The sequence below is a fragment of the Argiope bruennichi genome, chromosome 9, assembly GCF_947563725.1.
Source record: "Argiope bruennichi chromosome 9, qqArgBrue1.1, whole genome shotgun sequence".
Classification (NCBI taxonomy): Eukaryota; Metazoa; Arthropoda; class Arachnida; order Araneae; family Araneidae; genus Argiope; species Argiope bruennichi.
The window spans coordinates 89,439,865-89,453,355 of NC_079159.1; the positions used below are offsets into that span (position 1 = coordinate 89,439,865).

General features: G+C 26.4%; 1 protein-coding gene across 1 annotated transcript; it reads right to left on the reverse strand.

Moving 5' to 3' along the window:
* Positions 1-4,060: 4,060 nt before the first annotated feature.
* Positions 4,061-13,194, reverse strand: LOC129984281 (multiple coagulation factor deficiency protein 2 homolog). The gene is made up of 4 exons (XM_056094133.1): positions 13,076-13,194; positions 9,980-10,210; positions 8,402-8,559; positions 4,061-4,517 (listed from the first exon to the last, which is right to left on the reverse strand). Exons 1-4 carry the CDS (start codon positions 13,147-13,149, stop codon positions 4,342-4,344), a joined length of 639 nt encoding a protein of 212 aa, XP_055950108.1. The 5' UTR covers positions 13,150-13,194; the 3' UTR covers positions 4,061-4,341.
* Between the last annotated feature and the right edge of the window lie 297 nt (positions 13,195-13,491).

Here is a 13,491-nt window from a genome sequence, read left to right on the forward strand (position 1 = left end):
GTCAAATGTCATTCCATCGGCGCGTGGCAGGAAATATATAAGGCTAGTGATCATCAGTTCGTCCCTTTTTCGCTCATCTTACTTCTGCTTTGTGCCACACTGCGTTTTCTTGTATATAATCATGCCTGCCACTCGGAATAGAATAAAACGAAATTAAAAATACCAAGTCTCTTCACTGCTTCGAACCTGCATTCTACATACACCAAAATATGTTACATATATACATATATATTCAAGCAAATATAGTTCAAACTATTATAATCCACTATTGACAAATTAAATTGTAAACAGATTTATGTACAGTTACATACTATATATATATAATATAAAAAACATATCTTTGAAGCAGGACCATAACCGAAGAGAAAGAGAGAAATTTGAATTTTTTTAAAAATTCGCTATTATTTCATTCCGGGTGGCATAATCTATGTGCAAACAAGACGCGACGAGGCATCTCAATCCACAGCGCGACACAAGAGCCAAATTTCAGAAATATTTATCTACGGTCATTATAGACCATGAGATTCTGATAGGGATTTTTTTACACGTGTTGATATAGGTACCTTTTAAAAGAATTTGTTTAGGTTGGCACATTTTTATCCCTTCACTCTAAGTGTGAGAACCGCTGAATTAAGCATCTTTACAGAGCTTTTGTTGCATTAATTAAATAAAAAAAGAATGAATGTGATCAGGAAATAAGAGACAATTTTTGAATGAATTTAATATGGGTTAAATTAAGACAAAACTTTGGAAATTAATTAGGATTTAAATTAGATTTTAAAATATCATTATGCACACACATATATATATAGATATAGATAATTTGTGCATTTAATTAAGTTATAAATATGAACTGAATTAAATTATCCGGATCTTGCCAATTTCACTCCGAATGTCAACAACGAGAAAGAGAAGAAAAGGGGAACTATTCAATGTCACTTCTACTTCTTTTTAAAATACCTTCTGTACCGTTAAATTCACACATAATTATTATTTTTATTATTAAATGTAGTATTTATGTGATGAAACTGTAACATTCTTCTTAACGGAAATTCAACTTCAAAATTTAAAAACTGGCATAACCAATTAAAAGTGAGGGGTTTTTTTTCACCTAACTATATCCAAATCGTTATCCTGGAACATCTCATGAGTTATAATATTCACCAGATATTAATCCATACGATTTCTATCATTTGAACATATGGAGGCGGAAATTGTCCAAACACACCGCATGACTATAAGTTTGATCCTTCCTTTATTAAAATCCTTTCCTTTAATATTTACTTTTCTTTATTCCCTTTTTGCGTTTATTATTTGTGTATCTTTCTATATTTGCTTGTTTTAACTTGCACTTTTGATTTTATAATTATTTATTTTGTATGTCAATTTTATGTCGCTATTCCATCACTATAGTTTTGTTCTCTATAGCATTCACTGCGAAGACAGTGTCATTTCACGAGATTCGTTCGGTACTGTTTGCAGAAAATTCTATATTTCATTTACAACCCGCACTGAGTTAAACCCCCGTTGAACAATTAATGCATTGTTTTGCAAATTTCATATTCTGTTTCCGCGTTATAAAAGTGATTTACTGTTTGTTTCCACTGCATTTCTTGAATTGCAGCATTTTGTCCATTCGTCTCACGTGTATCTTGGCAATTTTTATATGCTTTTTTTAAACACCACAAAGCATGGAGGTAGCAATTAAAATAAAAACATTTTTTAGGATTAATTGAATTGTGCAATAACTTTTAAATAAATTAATATTTATTTAAAGAATCGAACTAAAGAAAGGTAAGAGAGGAAACCTCATTTTACTGTTGGTATTGATAAAAGAAATTATTTTACTAATATATTTTTTTAATTTTTAAAACCATTTAAAAAGATTTTTATTAACTATGAGTAAATCAGGAATATTAAGGAAACCAATTTTAAACAGGAACATGGTATCGGAAACATCATGGATGCACCCTCATAATAAAGAAGAGAAAAAGAAGAAGTAGATGTGTAATCGCATGTGTCATGTGATTATATCATAAAGTTACACCATAAAATAATATGAGTGATTTGTTTATTAAAAAGATGCTCAAGATAAAATACGTGAATTCATAAATGTTGTAGAAACCGCTTTTAGTATCTGCAAGTACAGATAAAATCTAGCTAAATAATCTCTTATTACAAGAAGAAAAAAACTGAATAATGTTAAAAAAAAAAAAAAAAAAAGTTTATGACTTCAGAAGCGAGCTTAACATTGAAGCAAAATACTGAAACACCTATTTAATTTTTTTCATTCAGACTCTACAGCTATTCATGTAAGCTTGCACAATATTCATACATATAAGCATACAGCTCATATAAGCTAACGGCATATTTCCTTTGCTAACAGCAAAAAGAAATAATTTTAAATTAGAAGATGTCTATATATTACAAAAATACAACTATTAATTTTCCAAACATTTTTGAATTTGTCAATAATTGTGCACAGATGCATATTTTGATATACTAAGAAAAAATAATCAGAATTATCCATTTACAAGGTTATCTAAAAAATTAAAAATTTTAGTGTATGTCTAATTAGAAGAATCTAATCAAAAAATGATGTTAGAGGATTCTGTGATCAGATGTCTGTTTCTTCATAAATTGTTTTCTCAAAATAGCTAATTAACCTACTTAATTTTTTTTTTTCCCTTCCTAGAGCAATAATAGTACTATTAAGTCATTGTGCACAGATGTTGGACTTCCCTGAAATTAATGTGTTGTTTAACCCATTCTATAGTGTTTACTCTATAGTTCCTTTATCAACATATATGGATAGAATGATTATGCTCCTTGCCGATGAAAGAATGAGTAGTCCAAAAGGCAATCAAGAGAGAACAAGATCGTAATATAAAATTTAAAAAAGAAACAGTATTAAACTTTTAATATATGATATTGTAGAAATATTAACTAAAATTGCATACAGAGCATAAGGTAAATGTTAAATTATTTGCATTAATCAGAAAAAAAAAATTAGTTAAGCACTTTACATGGAAGAAATTTACACGGAACTTTATATGAACAAAGTAAACATTAATGCTAACCCAATTATATATAAAAAAAAATCCTTTCCAGGTTTGTGGGCATTGATAAATTGTATTCTTTAGATTCCCTGCCCTCCCTCAGCCAACACACTGAACCGAGAGCAATAAATTAACTTGCAACCTGTAAATGCAAGATGGGGGGGGGGGAAAGACGATTAAAAATGAAGCACTTTTTAAACAAAAGGATAGTGGAGAAAAAAATTGATAAATTACTAGCCGATATACACTCAGGCTTGTCTGATATAAAAATTTTGTTTCCCACATATTACTGTAAATTACAAAAAAGTTCGCTGATTTGCGACTAAATGTTTCACTACACTTTGGACCAATTGGCACAAAAATGAAAACTTTTGATCTTGTATTTTTTTTTTTTTTTTTACTGCCTGTCAAATGGCAGCAACAGAAATTCCTTCATATCATAATTTCGGTTGCCATGATTCATTCTCATTTCTTTTTGTGTATGTATGGGGAAGAGGGCACTCACACATTTTTTCTATTTTTCTCCAGCTTTTATCACCCTTTTTCAAAACATTGAAAAACTGCAAACGTGAACGACTTACCCATTGATTAAAGAACTTGGGAGAATTCAACAAAACGTCAACTGACAATTAATGTCAATAGAAAGATAAATATTTACATTTTTAGTATATAAATTACTTTTATTTGATAATTATTTCAAAAATTATTGGCAAGAAACTGAACAAAAACATCAAAGTTTGAATTGATTGTTGCAATTTAAATGCCTAAAAATAATTTTATAAGCTAATTAGCACAGTTCATTAAAAAAATGTATCCCAACACTGCATATGCAAATTTTACACTTACTGTTCACGACTTTGGAGATTTTGCAATATAGAAAAATATTTTCTTACTGCTTATAACAAATGAATAGGAAATAAAAGCCAAATAAAATAAAGGGTCGAGGGTTTAAAATATGAAAGTTATTACAAAAACTAAACAAAAAGCAAGAAACTGCAAAATCATGTAAAATAGATAGTTTATTAAAATGATGAAATTCATTTTGAATGGAATGTTTGAAAATACATTAAAAACTATAATGTCCATATCATGATTGAAATTTTCATAGAAATCTGTAATTGGTCAAATAATGTTCACATGCAAATAAGTAGTTCATTTTTGTCTAAAAACCAAAACAAATAATCTAAAAAACAATACTGAATAAAACTAAGTCAAATATATATAAAAATGCATTCGATGAGATTCAAAATTTTTTAACATGATAAAAATCACAAGTTTGTCTTTAAAATCCTCTAGATTTCTGTGCATTAACAAACTCTGGATAGTCAATAAAACCATCCTTGTTTTTGTCATCCATATCCAGGATCGGATCGATCATAAGAGCCAGTTCATTATCTTGAAAAATTTTTGTTGTTCCTTGCTCAGGGGCATTGGCTCCCATTGCATTGCTTTCTTCAACTGTAAAAGAAATTATCAGATGAGTTTAAAGTTTCAAACAGCAATGCAAATACAGGATGTATATTTTATGAGTAGCTATTGAGAGAGAGAAAGAAAGAAATGCATATCAAATTAGAAAAATAATCGAAATAAGGAATAGTATCCAATGTTACATCAGCCTTAAAGTATTTTTGAAAAATTAAGATAAAATTCTCGACACAGTCTTTGTTTATCATATTTAAATAATACTTATTACTCAATATGACAGTACCTATAACTCAATAAAATATTCTTGAAACACTAAAAATTTAAACAAAAAAAGTTTCACTTTTTTTTTTTTTTTTTAATAATCAAAATCAACTAAGCATGCAGCTTTGAATTTCTTTATTTTAGATCAATTATCCACTGCCTCAAAGAAGTGTTGACATTCATTGGCAATTTACCACAAGGTGATTAAAATATTGTAGACAGCAGCAATAATCTCTTCTAGGAGCAACACTGACTAAATTAATTTACATTTTGAACAGAAGCACAAAATATATTTTATTATATATGACTAATAGGACTGGAGAATTATGTAAAAATAATTTGTTCTGAAGAACAGTTACTGATTCAAACATAAAATATAATTATTTAAATGATTTAGACATTGACTTCCAGTTTGAAAAATGTTCTATCGTTAATGTTAAAGAAAATAAATTGTTGGATCATGATTAGAGTAGGTATCTGGATAAATTATCTAGCATATTATATATATGAAAATGAATACCACATTACTATATTTATTGATTTAATTTTCTGAAAACCCATCACTTTATTTCTTTTAAAAAATAAAGCCTTAATTATAAATACTGAGAAATTTAGAATTAAATTATGACATTTTAAACTAATAAACCAAAATTAAATCACCAACATGTTACGATTCAACACAGATGAAAGTAATCCATAAACATCTGAAATGGCATCTTAAAAACACCTCATCTTAAAGGCATTTTATATAACAAAGAAACTTATTAAAAAATTTTTAACTATATAAATATGATTATCAAATATTTCTAAATTTATATATATATCACAACTTATGTATATAGCTTTACCAAATTATGTTCAAGATTTTGATACTAAGTACTTTTAAGATTTGAATTTGGATATATTTTTGATATTGGATATATAACGATATTTGGATAAGAATTAAAATGATACTATAATGTTAATGCCAAAAGATTAGAAGGAAACACTATATTCATAACTTGCTAATTTCCTATAATAGAAAATTCAAAAACATATGGACTTTTTTTGAATTAACATAAAAACATTTATAAAATAAAAGTTGATCTGTGTAGATAATAGGGAAAGCAACACAAATGAGAATTAATATTCATATGAAAAAATATTTGATAATTTTCTTGAGATGCTTAACCTATCACGGTTGGTTACTCTAGATAGTCAACTCGCATAATTATTTACATCAGTTATAGCTGTTTGCTATTAATGAAATTTAACAAAGTACTTTTATATTATAGTTAAGAAATTTAAACAGAAATATTTCAGGTTAAGGCAATTTTTCTACATCGACATTTTTCTTTTAATTTATAATAAAAAGGGGGGGGACATAGTATTTTCTATTCTACCAAGAATGACATTAAGAAAAATTGGTTCATAATTATTAGATAAAATAATTATAAACATTTTAAATTTCATGCAAAACAATTGGTAACTGAATGAATTTTAAATAATGTTTAAAAAAGAGACCTAGAATTTTCTTTCAAACTTAAGGCATTGGTATAACAAGGAAATTTATTAAAAAAATTTTAAATATAGAAATACGTTTCTCAAATATTTCTAAATGCAGATCACAACTTACGTGCATTGCTTTGTCAAATTATGTTAAAGATTTTGATACAAAGTACTTTTATATTTAAATTCAAACAATATTTAGATAAGAATTAAAATACTAAAATGTAAATACCAAAAAAATTAGGAAGAAAAACTGTATAACTTGCTAATTTCCTATAATAGAAAATTCAAAAACTAAAAGCAATTTTTCTAATAAGATATTTTTAAGTATGATTAATCTATGTGAACAACTAAAAATATGCCCCTCCAATTTCTTTAAGAATTTTCTGATTAAAATTTTTTAAAGCAACCCAAATGAAAATAACCTTTCACTGTGATTAAAACAAACTTGCAGCTAACAGTAACTACAATTGCTGAGTAACTTAAGAAACAGAAACAAGCATCTAAATATATGCAATTTCTTATAAATTAAACTAGCAGTGCATGCCTATAATACATCAAACGTTTACAAACTGAATTCAAAAGTTTTTTGGGATAAAAATTCAATATACAGATATATAATTTTAGAAAATAGAGAATTTGCAAGATAATTAAATCTTTTAGCATAAAGACTAATTTTTTTAAACTATCAAAGAATTTTTCTGAAGTTAAACATCATATACATAGTTCCACGTTACTTCTAACTTTGCTCAGACTGAGTAGTCAAATTTTATCTTATAATAAGTACTTTTTAAAAACCTATAGCATATACCTAAGCAGTATAGTAAAGAAAATCAAATCAAACCAATACTACACTTTAATAACAAGATTATTTACCAAATTTTATTTCTCTTAATTTGTTGCATCTTTGAGTTACAAGCAAGTCAGAGCACTACTGACCATGACAAATGTAGAGATAATCAGCAGATTTGATCTAAAAGTTATTTTTTTTAACTGCTAAGACTGTGCATCAAATTTTACAAATACAGTTCTCAGCATTTTGAAATGCTGTGTGTCTGAGTGCAAGTGAACATGATACAAAAAGTTTTTCTATTAATAGATTTTATTCAATTTGACAGAAATCGGGAAATTTGATATTAAGATAATTCATTTTAAGTACTAATGCATACTAAATTTCATCCATTTAATTCAGAGATTTTGAGTTATCATTTCATAAATTAATGCAGAATTCGAAACATTTATTTTTCAGGGGTCTAACTGATGGCAATGACACAAAATTTCAGACAATTTTTTTTCTCTTGATAATAATTACAGTTCTTTTCCTTCAAATATTTTGTATAAGAGAAAGCAAAACAGGAATTTTATAAGAATTTATTTTTTTAATACAGTATAGGCATACATAATTTAAGGAAAAATTTTGTTTAGAGATTGAGAAATTGATATATTAAACTATTTCTTATAAAAAAAAAATCAAAATTCTTGAAAAATTCTATTATATATACTATATTATACAGGGATTTGACCATAGTTTTGTAGCTATGTTTTTCTCCATATTTTTAGTCAGGCAAGGAAAGGACAATAACTATTAGATGCTTTCCACAAATGTAAAATTGAAAACCAAGACCTAAACATTTAGAACATTCATAACATTATTCAATAACATTATTAAAAGTACAACATTTTTCAAAGTAGCTAAGCTTTATTTTCTGCAATTTAGCAGCACAAAAATAATTATCAAGTAGACTCTATAATACATTCTGTAACAACCACATAAAATAAAGAGACCAAACAATTTTATGAAAGTAAGATAGAAAATTTATGAATTATGTCTGCACAAGTGACACAGACAAATACAAAGTAGAGAATGTGCTAATAACTGAAATATAGATAGATATTCTATTAAAATATGTAGAATTGACACTGAGTACTGAATAATGAAAGGTGTCGTAGAACAATAAATGTTTATATGTGAACATTTGTTACAGCTAAGTTTAGAAAATCTTCGTTACATTTTGGTTAAAAACATTTGATTGAACTTGAAAAAATAGAAAAAGAAAGATTAGAAATAGTGAAACTTAAAGCAAATTTGAATTTAATGCAAGAAAAAATTATGAAAACTGAGGTATAGTACTTTAAGCCTGAGAAAAGAAAGAATTTTGTAAACATACCATGCCAATGAAGAACAGATTTGATTAATTCACAACCATCGAGCTTGTTATTGTCATCATTATCATGCATTTTAAAATAGTGAAATTGAAGCTCTTCTTCTGACATCTTGCTAACATCAGGCTGATTCACTACACCTTGCAAATGTTCTTTAATATGTCTAAAAAAAATAGCAAAAGATATAAACAACTATTTCAATTAAATTTGATATTTCATACAGTAAAACTTTTGTTATTACAGCATTTGATAATTACAGCCATACAACAAATAAATTTGAAAATGTTTGTCAATTATAGTGGAAAAATTATATTTTATATCATTTTGCTAAAAGACAAGTATTGCAGGAAAGAAATGAGGACTTTCAATTCACAACTTATATTTATCCATCAGCAGCACACAAGGTTATAAAAGTTTTTACAATGTATTTTTAAATTTTATCATGCAAGCCAACTAGATAATTTATAAGAATAAATTCAAATAGTAGAAATAGTAATAAATTTTGAAATAAATATGTTATATGTTTGTTACATTATTTGTAAATATTATCAGTGGATTTATAAAATTCCAAATATAAAAACACTATAGTTTCTAGAGATTACATAGCAAAATATCAAATTAAGGTTGTTTTTTTTAATGCATACACATTATAACAGAAAATAAACAATTATTACAATTACAATTTAAAAAGGATACAAAATAATTGTGCCAATTAAGGGATTAAATTCAAATCAAATTAAATTAATAAAACAGTAAGAATAATTAATCATATTTATTCATTTCATTTTCCTCTGTGTAAAAATGGTTTATTTTAATAAAAGCCATAAATTCATTTGAATTTATGTCCAATGCAAGGAAAAAAATTTCCATTCTCATTAAAATTTAATTAAAAGAGTAAAACAGCAAAAAATAATATATGGAAAAACAAACAGAATTATTTTTAATTCTCATCTTCAAATATTATGTAATTCAGATACAAGAACAAAAATATAGTCTAACACATGACCTTTTAGTCTGCGTTGTTATACTGGTATTTAATTCTGTGCTATCCCAGAGGCCAAATCTCACAGATGGATCGTTTTTGATTATTGGAAATTAAATTTAAAAAAACATTCATAAAATAACTACAGTTAAGTAAGTTTTTTTATTGAAAAATATTTTAAAAGGAATATAAATATACACATTACCATAACATATTTAAATCCATTTAAACTTCTATTGTACAAAATTAAATAGACCAGTCTCCGAGTTATATAGAACAATTTTATAACCCGACACAAAAATGCATCGTAGACAATAAATCCAATTTCTTGAATTTAATTCAATAGTTGTTTATAACTTAGTGTCATAGGTATTGTCAAGCTCAGCTGTCATAATTTTTAAACTATTTGTGCAAGATAAGCCTTAGATCTACAGATAAGATATTGTTTCATACACTTCCCAATTTTAAACGAATTTAATGTTGCTGGGGGGGGGGGAGGAGAATCGTGTCATTTAATTAATGAAACTGAATTTAAGGACTTTGAAAAGTAGAATAAAAACTAATACAGAATTTATACCAAAAAAGAATTAAATTTACTTACTCTCTATCTTGAACATGAGCTTTATCTCTGAGTAAATTAGCCTGCTGGCCTTGATGAACATGATGTGTGCCTTGAGGTATACCAGCTGCTTGAGGTACACCAGCTGCCTGAGCATGTTGTGGTACTTGTTGTTGATAAGCAGGCTGAGGAGGAGCTTGATAAGGTTGCTGGTGAGCAAAAATACTCGCACAACATAAGGATAATACTACTACTCTTATCATTCTGTTCATCCTATAAATAAAAAGTTTACATTGGTTTAGCTCAATTTCATTTTGAAGTTTTATATGTATGCAAGCATTATACATATACAATAGTGTATTTCTTGCGTGAAATGTTACATGTATAAAGTAAAATAATATTTGTGAAATCTGTTATTTACTAGTTTTACTGCAAATTGCAAAATTTATCCAATTATCAAATGCATACTCAAGTTTAGTGCAAATGAATTTATTCCTCTTTTATGTTAAAGCTAAATGAGTTGCAAGAAACTTCTTATATTATTATTATTATTCCTTTCCTGCATAAATTTATTCAATATTACTTTGCTTACATTTTATCAAAGAATACTACTCGTAACCAGAAGCATGTAATAAACTAAAAGAATTCAAACCGAATTGCTAGATAGATTTCATGTATTTATACATTCAATACTAGAAAAGAGATTCTTTTACTGTAATAATTTTTCACATAATCTAATTTGAGACATAGAGCAATATCTATGTGAAAGATGTATACATAATAGTTAGAATGACAGGATGTTAAAATAAAATATTTCAAATAGCGTTTTTAAAATACTATATTCTAAATAGAGACTAATTTTTAAATATTTTGTCATACAAATTCTGAACAAAATTCTTAAAAGTAACAACATTTAATATAATGTTACTGGGATGTGTGTATATATTATAATAGATAAAAAATATTTACTCATATTATTAATGAATTATCTTTATATTCTAATAACCCATTAATGTATTGAATATTTTTTTCTGAGAATTTTAAATAAGTAAAATTTCATCAAAATGACTAAAATTTTTATTAGAAGATAAAGAATTAATTGTTAATCACTTGTCAGTGAAATCTTTAATTTTTACCATTAAATTAGAATTTTATTTATTATAAAGTCAACTATTATTATATATCAGCAATTAAATGACAGGCAGGCTATTTAAAAAGAATAAATTATTAAAAGGGAAATCAGTTAGCTTCTCAACCATTCAAAAATAACAGCTATGTTATTCAATCAGTCCTGACAAGCAGCCAATAAGACTTGGCAAAAAGCTCAACAACAGTAAATTTGTTTGACATAATAAACTGTAACAGCATAAAAGATTTTATCAGACATGTATTGAAATTAACTTCAAGCAAATAAATAAGAGCTAAATTTACAGTTTATCTTAAAATTATCGAATCCAATAATTAGAAAAGCTATTTGTATATATCTATGAAAAATGAAGTGGGAGGGGAAAGGATGAAAAAAAAAAAAAAAAAAGTATTTAAATTACCAACAGAAATCTGAATGAAACCATGAATACAAAATTATAGACTCTTAGCATCTTTTATAGCACTTTCATTACGGATAAGCAGTTACATCCATCAAATCAAAAATTACTAGTCATTTCTGATGTTTTAAGATACTCTTCTAACTACATGTATAAGCAGGAATTTCATCCAGCCACAGCTTTCTATTTTAACATACGAGAGAATTAAAAGACCCATGATATATCAATAAAGTGAGATGCATCAAGTTCATCAAGGACCTAAATGATTCAAATAAGCATCCGAGATTTCCTTTGTACTTGATAAATTAACATAAATGGGGTTGAAAAACCATAGTACATCCCGATCAAAGCAACCACTAACCATACCCAACTATACTTTATGGGAAACATTTTTCCTTCGGGCTTTCTTTAATTCTGTTTCAATGTTTGTTTTCAATTCACCTGTTTCAATTGTTTTCTTTTTCAACTTTTAAATTTAAAGTTATCATAAAAACAAACATTAAATTCTGTGCATGTAATATTCTTAAAAAAGGAAATTTAACATTTGAAATATGATGAAAGAATTAAAAAAAAAAAAGTGAGGCTATTTTTCCTTGTTTATTTTTAATTGATGCATTTGTATTCGTTTTGGAATTTAGAAGCTTATATTATCAATGATGATAGCAGCAACAGCCCATACATAATACAGCACAAAATGACAAAAATGCATCATAGAATCAAGTGATCATATGTTATATGCGACAGATCCATATACAATAGAATTTAGTGCAGAGGATGTTTCAAAGGCTACTTTACATAAAATAAATAATTTGAAAAAAACAACTAATTATTTTGCCTAAAGTAAATATTAGGAAAATTGGGAGCATTCTAAACAAGGCCAAAGTTATTAATTCTAAAATATTTTTGAAATTCTCTAATGGAAAAATCTAAGTCACTTATGCTATTAAAGCACTGGTTGGAAGGAAAGAAATAAAATTTCAAGTTCGTTTTGATTTTCAGATTAGACAATTATATTATATAAATGGAATGAAAATGCTTAAGGTATGTCATTCAATATACACATGCCTCTTTTAATCAAAATTGAAAATTCGCTCTATGTTTTGCGAATTCTATCGAGTAAAATATTTCTTGTGTGAAAATGAACGAACAAATAACATTGCAATAAACAAGAACAAGTTGAAAAATCTATAATTTTTTTTAAAAAATTGTTAATTTTTTTTTTAAAGACGAAAAATTCAAATAGTCTAAAAAATTTTTCAGTTTCAAAAATATGTTAACAGATTTTTCTCATAAATATTTTTGAAATAAAATAAGCTATTCTTAAAATATGATATTTCAAAGTTGGAAACAGTATTATATCTAGAAAGTTTTTATAAAATAATGAAAGAGAAATTTCAAAAACCGGTTACATTAACAAATACACGTCAGTATAACAAAACCCAGTGTTTTTTAAAATTATTTATTATATGAAATTGCAGTAATTTTATAAAAATAAACCTATAAAAATATGCAAGTTCCTACAAATAAAAATTTTGGAATGACAAACAATAATAAACGAAACGAATGTTAAAATTACTATAAATCGCCTACGTACATATTGCACTCCACGTCGTATAACCCTCGATACGGAATAGAGGAAGAGGGGAAAGGAGTGGAATGCACGTTCATAAATAAATATTAGAAAAATCACGTTACGGTTATAGTAAAATTTCTTTCATCACTTATGTGTCTTGCCTCATGAAAAGTTTTGAAACTGAAATGTAATAATAATCAAATATGAATTGAAAAATTTAGTAGAAATAAAATATCAAATTTTGTATACAAAAAAAGGCATTGATTATATTTATATCCATTTTCTATTTACAAAAGAGAATAAGGCCTTTTTTTCTAATCTTCTATAAAGCATTTGAAATTTTTAAAAGTATATTTATACATATATATATATATACAATTTGAAATTGACACTTTCTAGAGATCGGTCAGACCATGTCAACTTAAATGAGTACAACC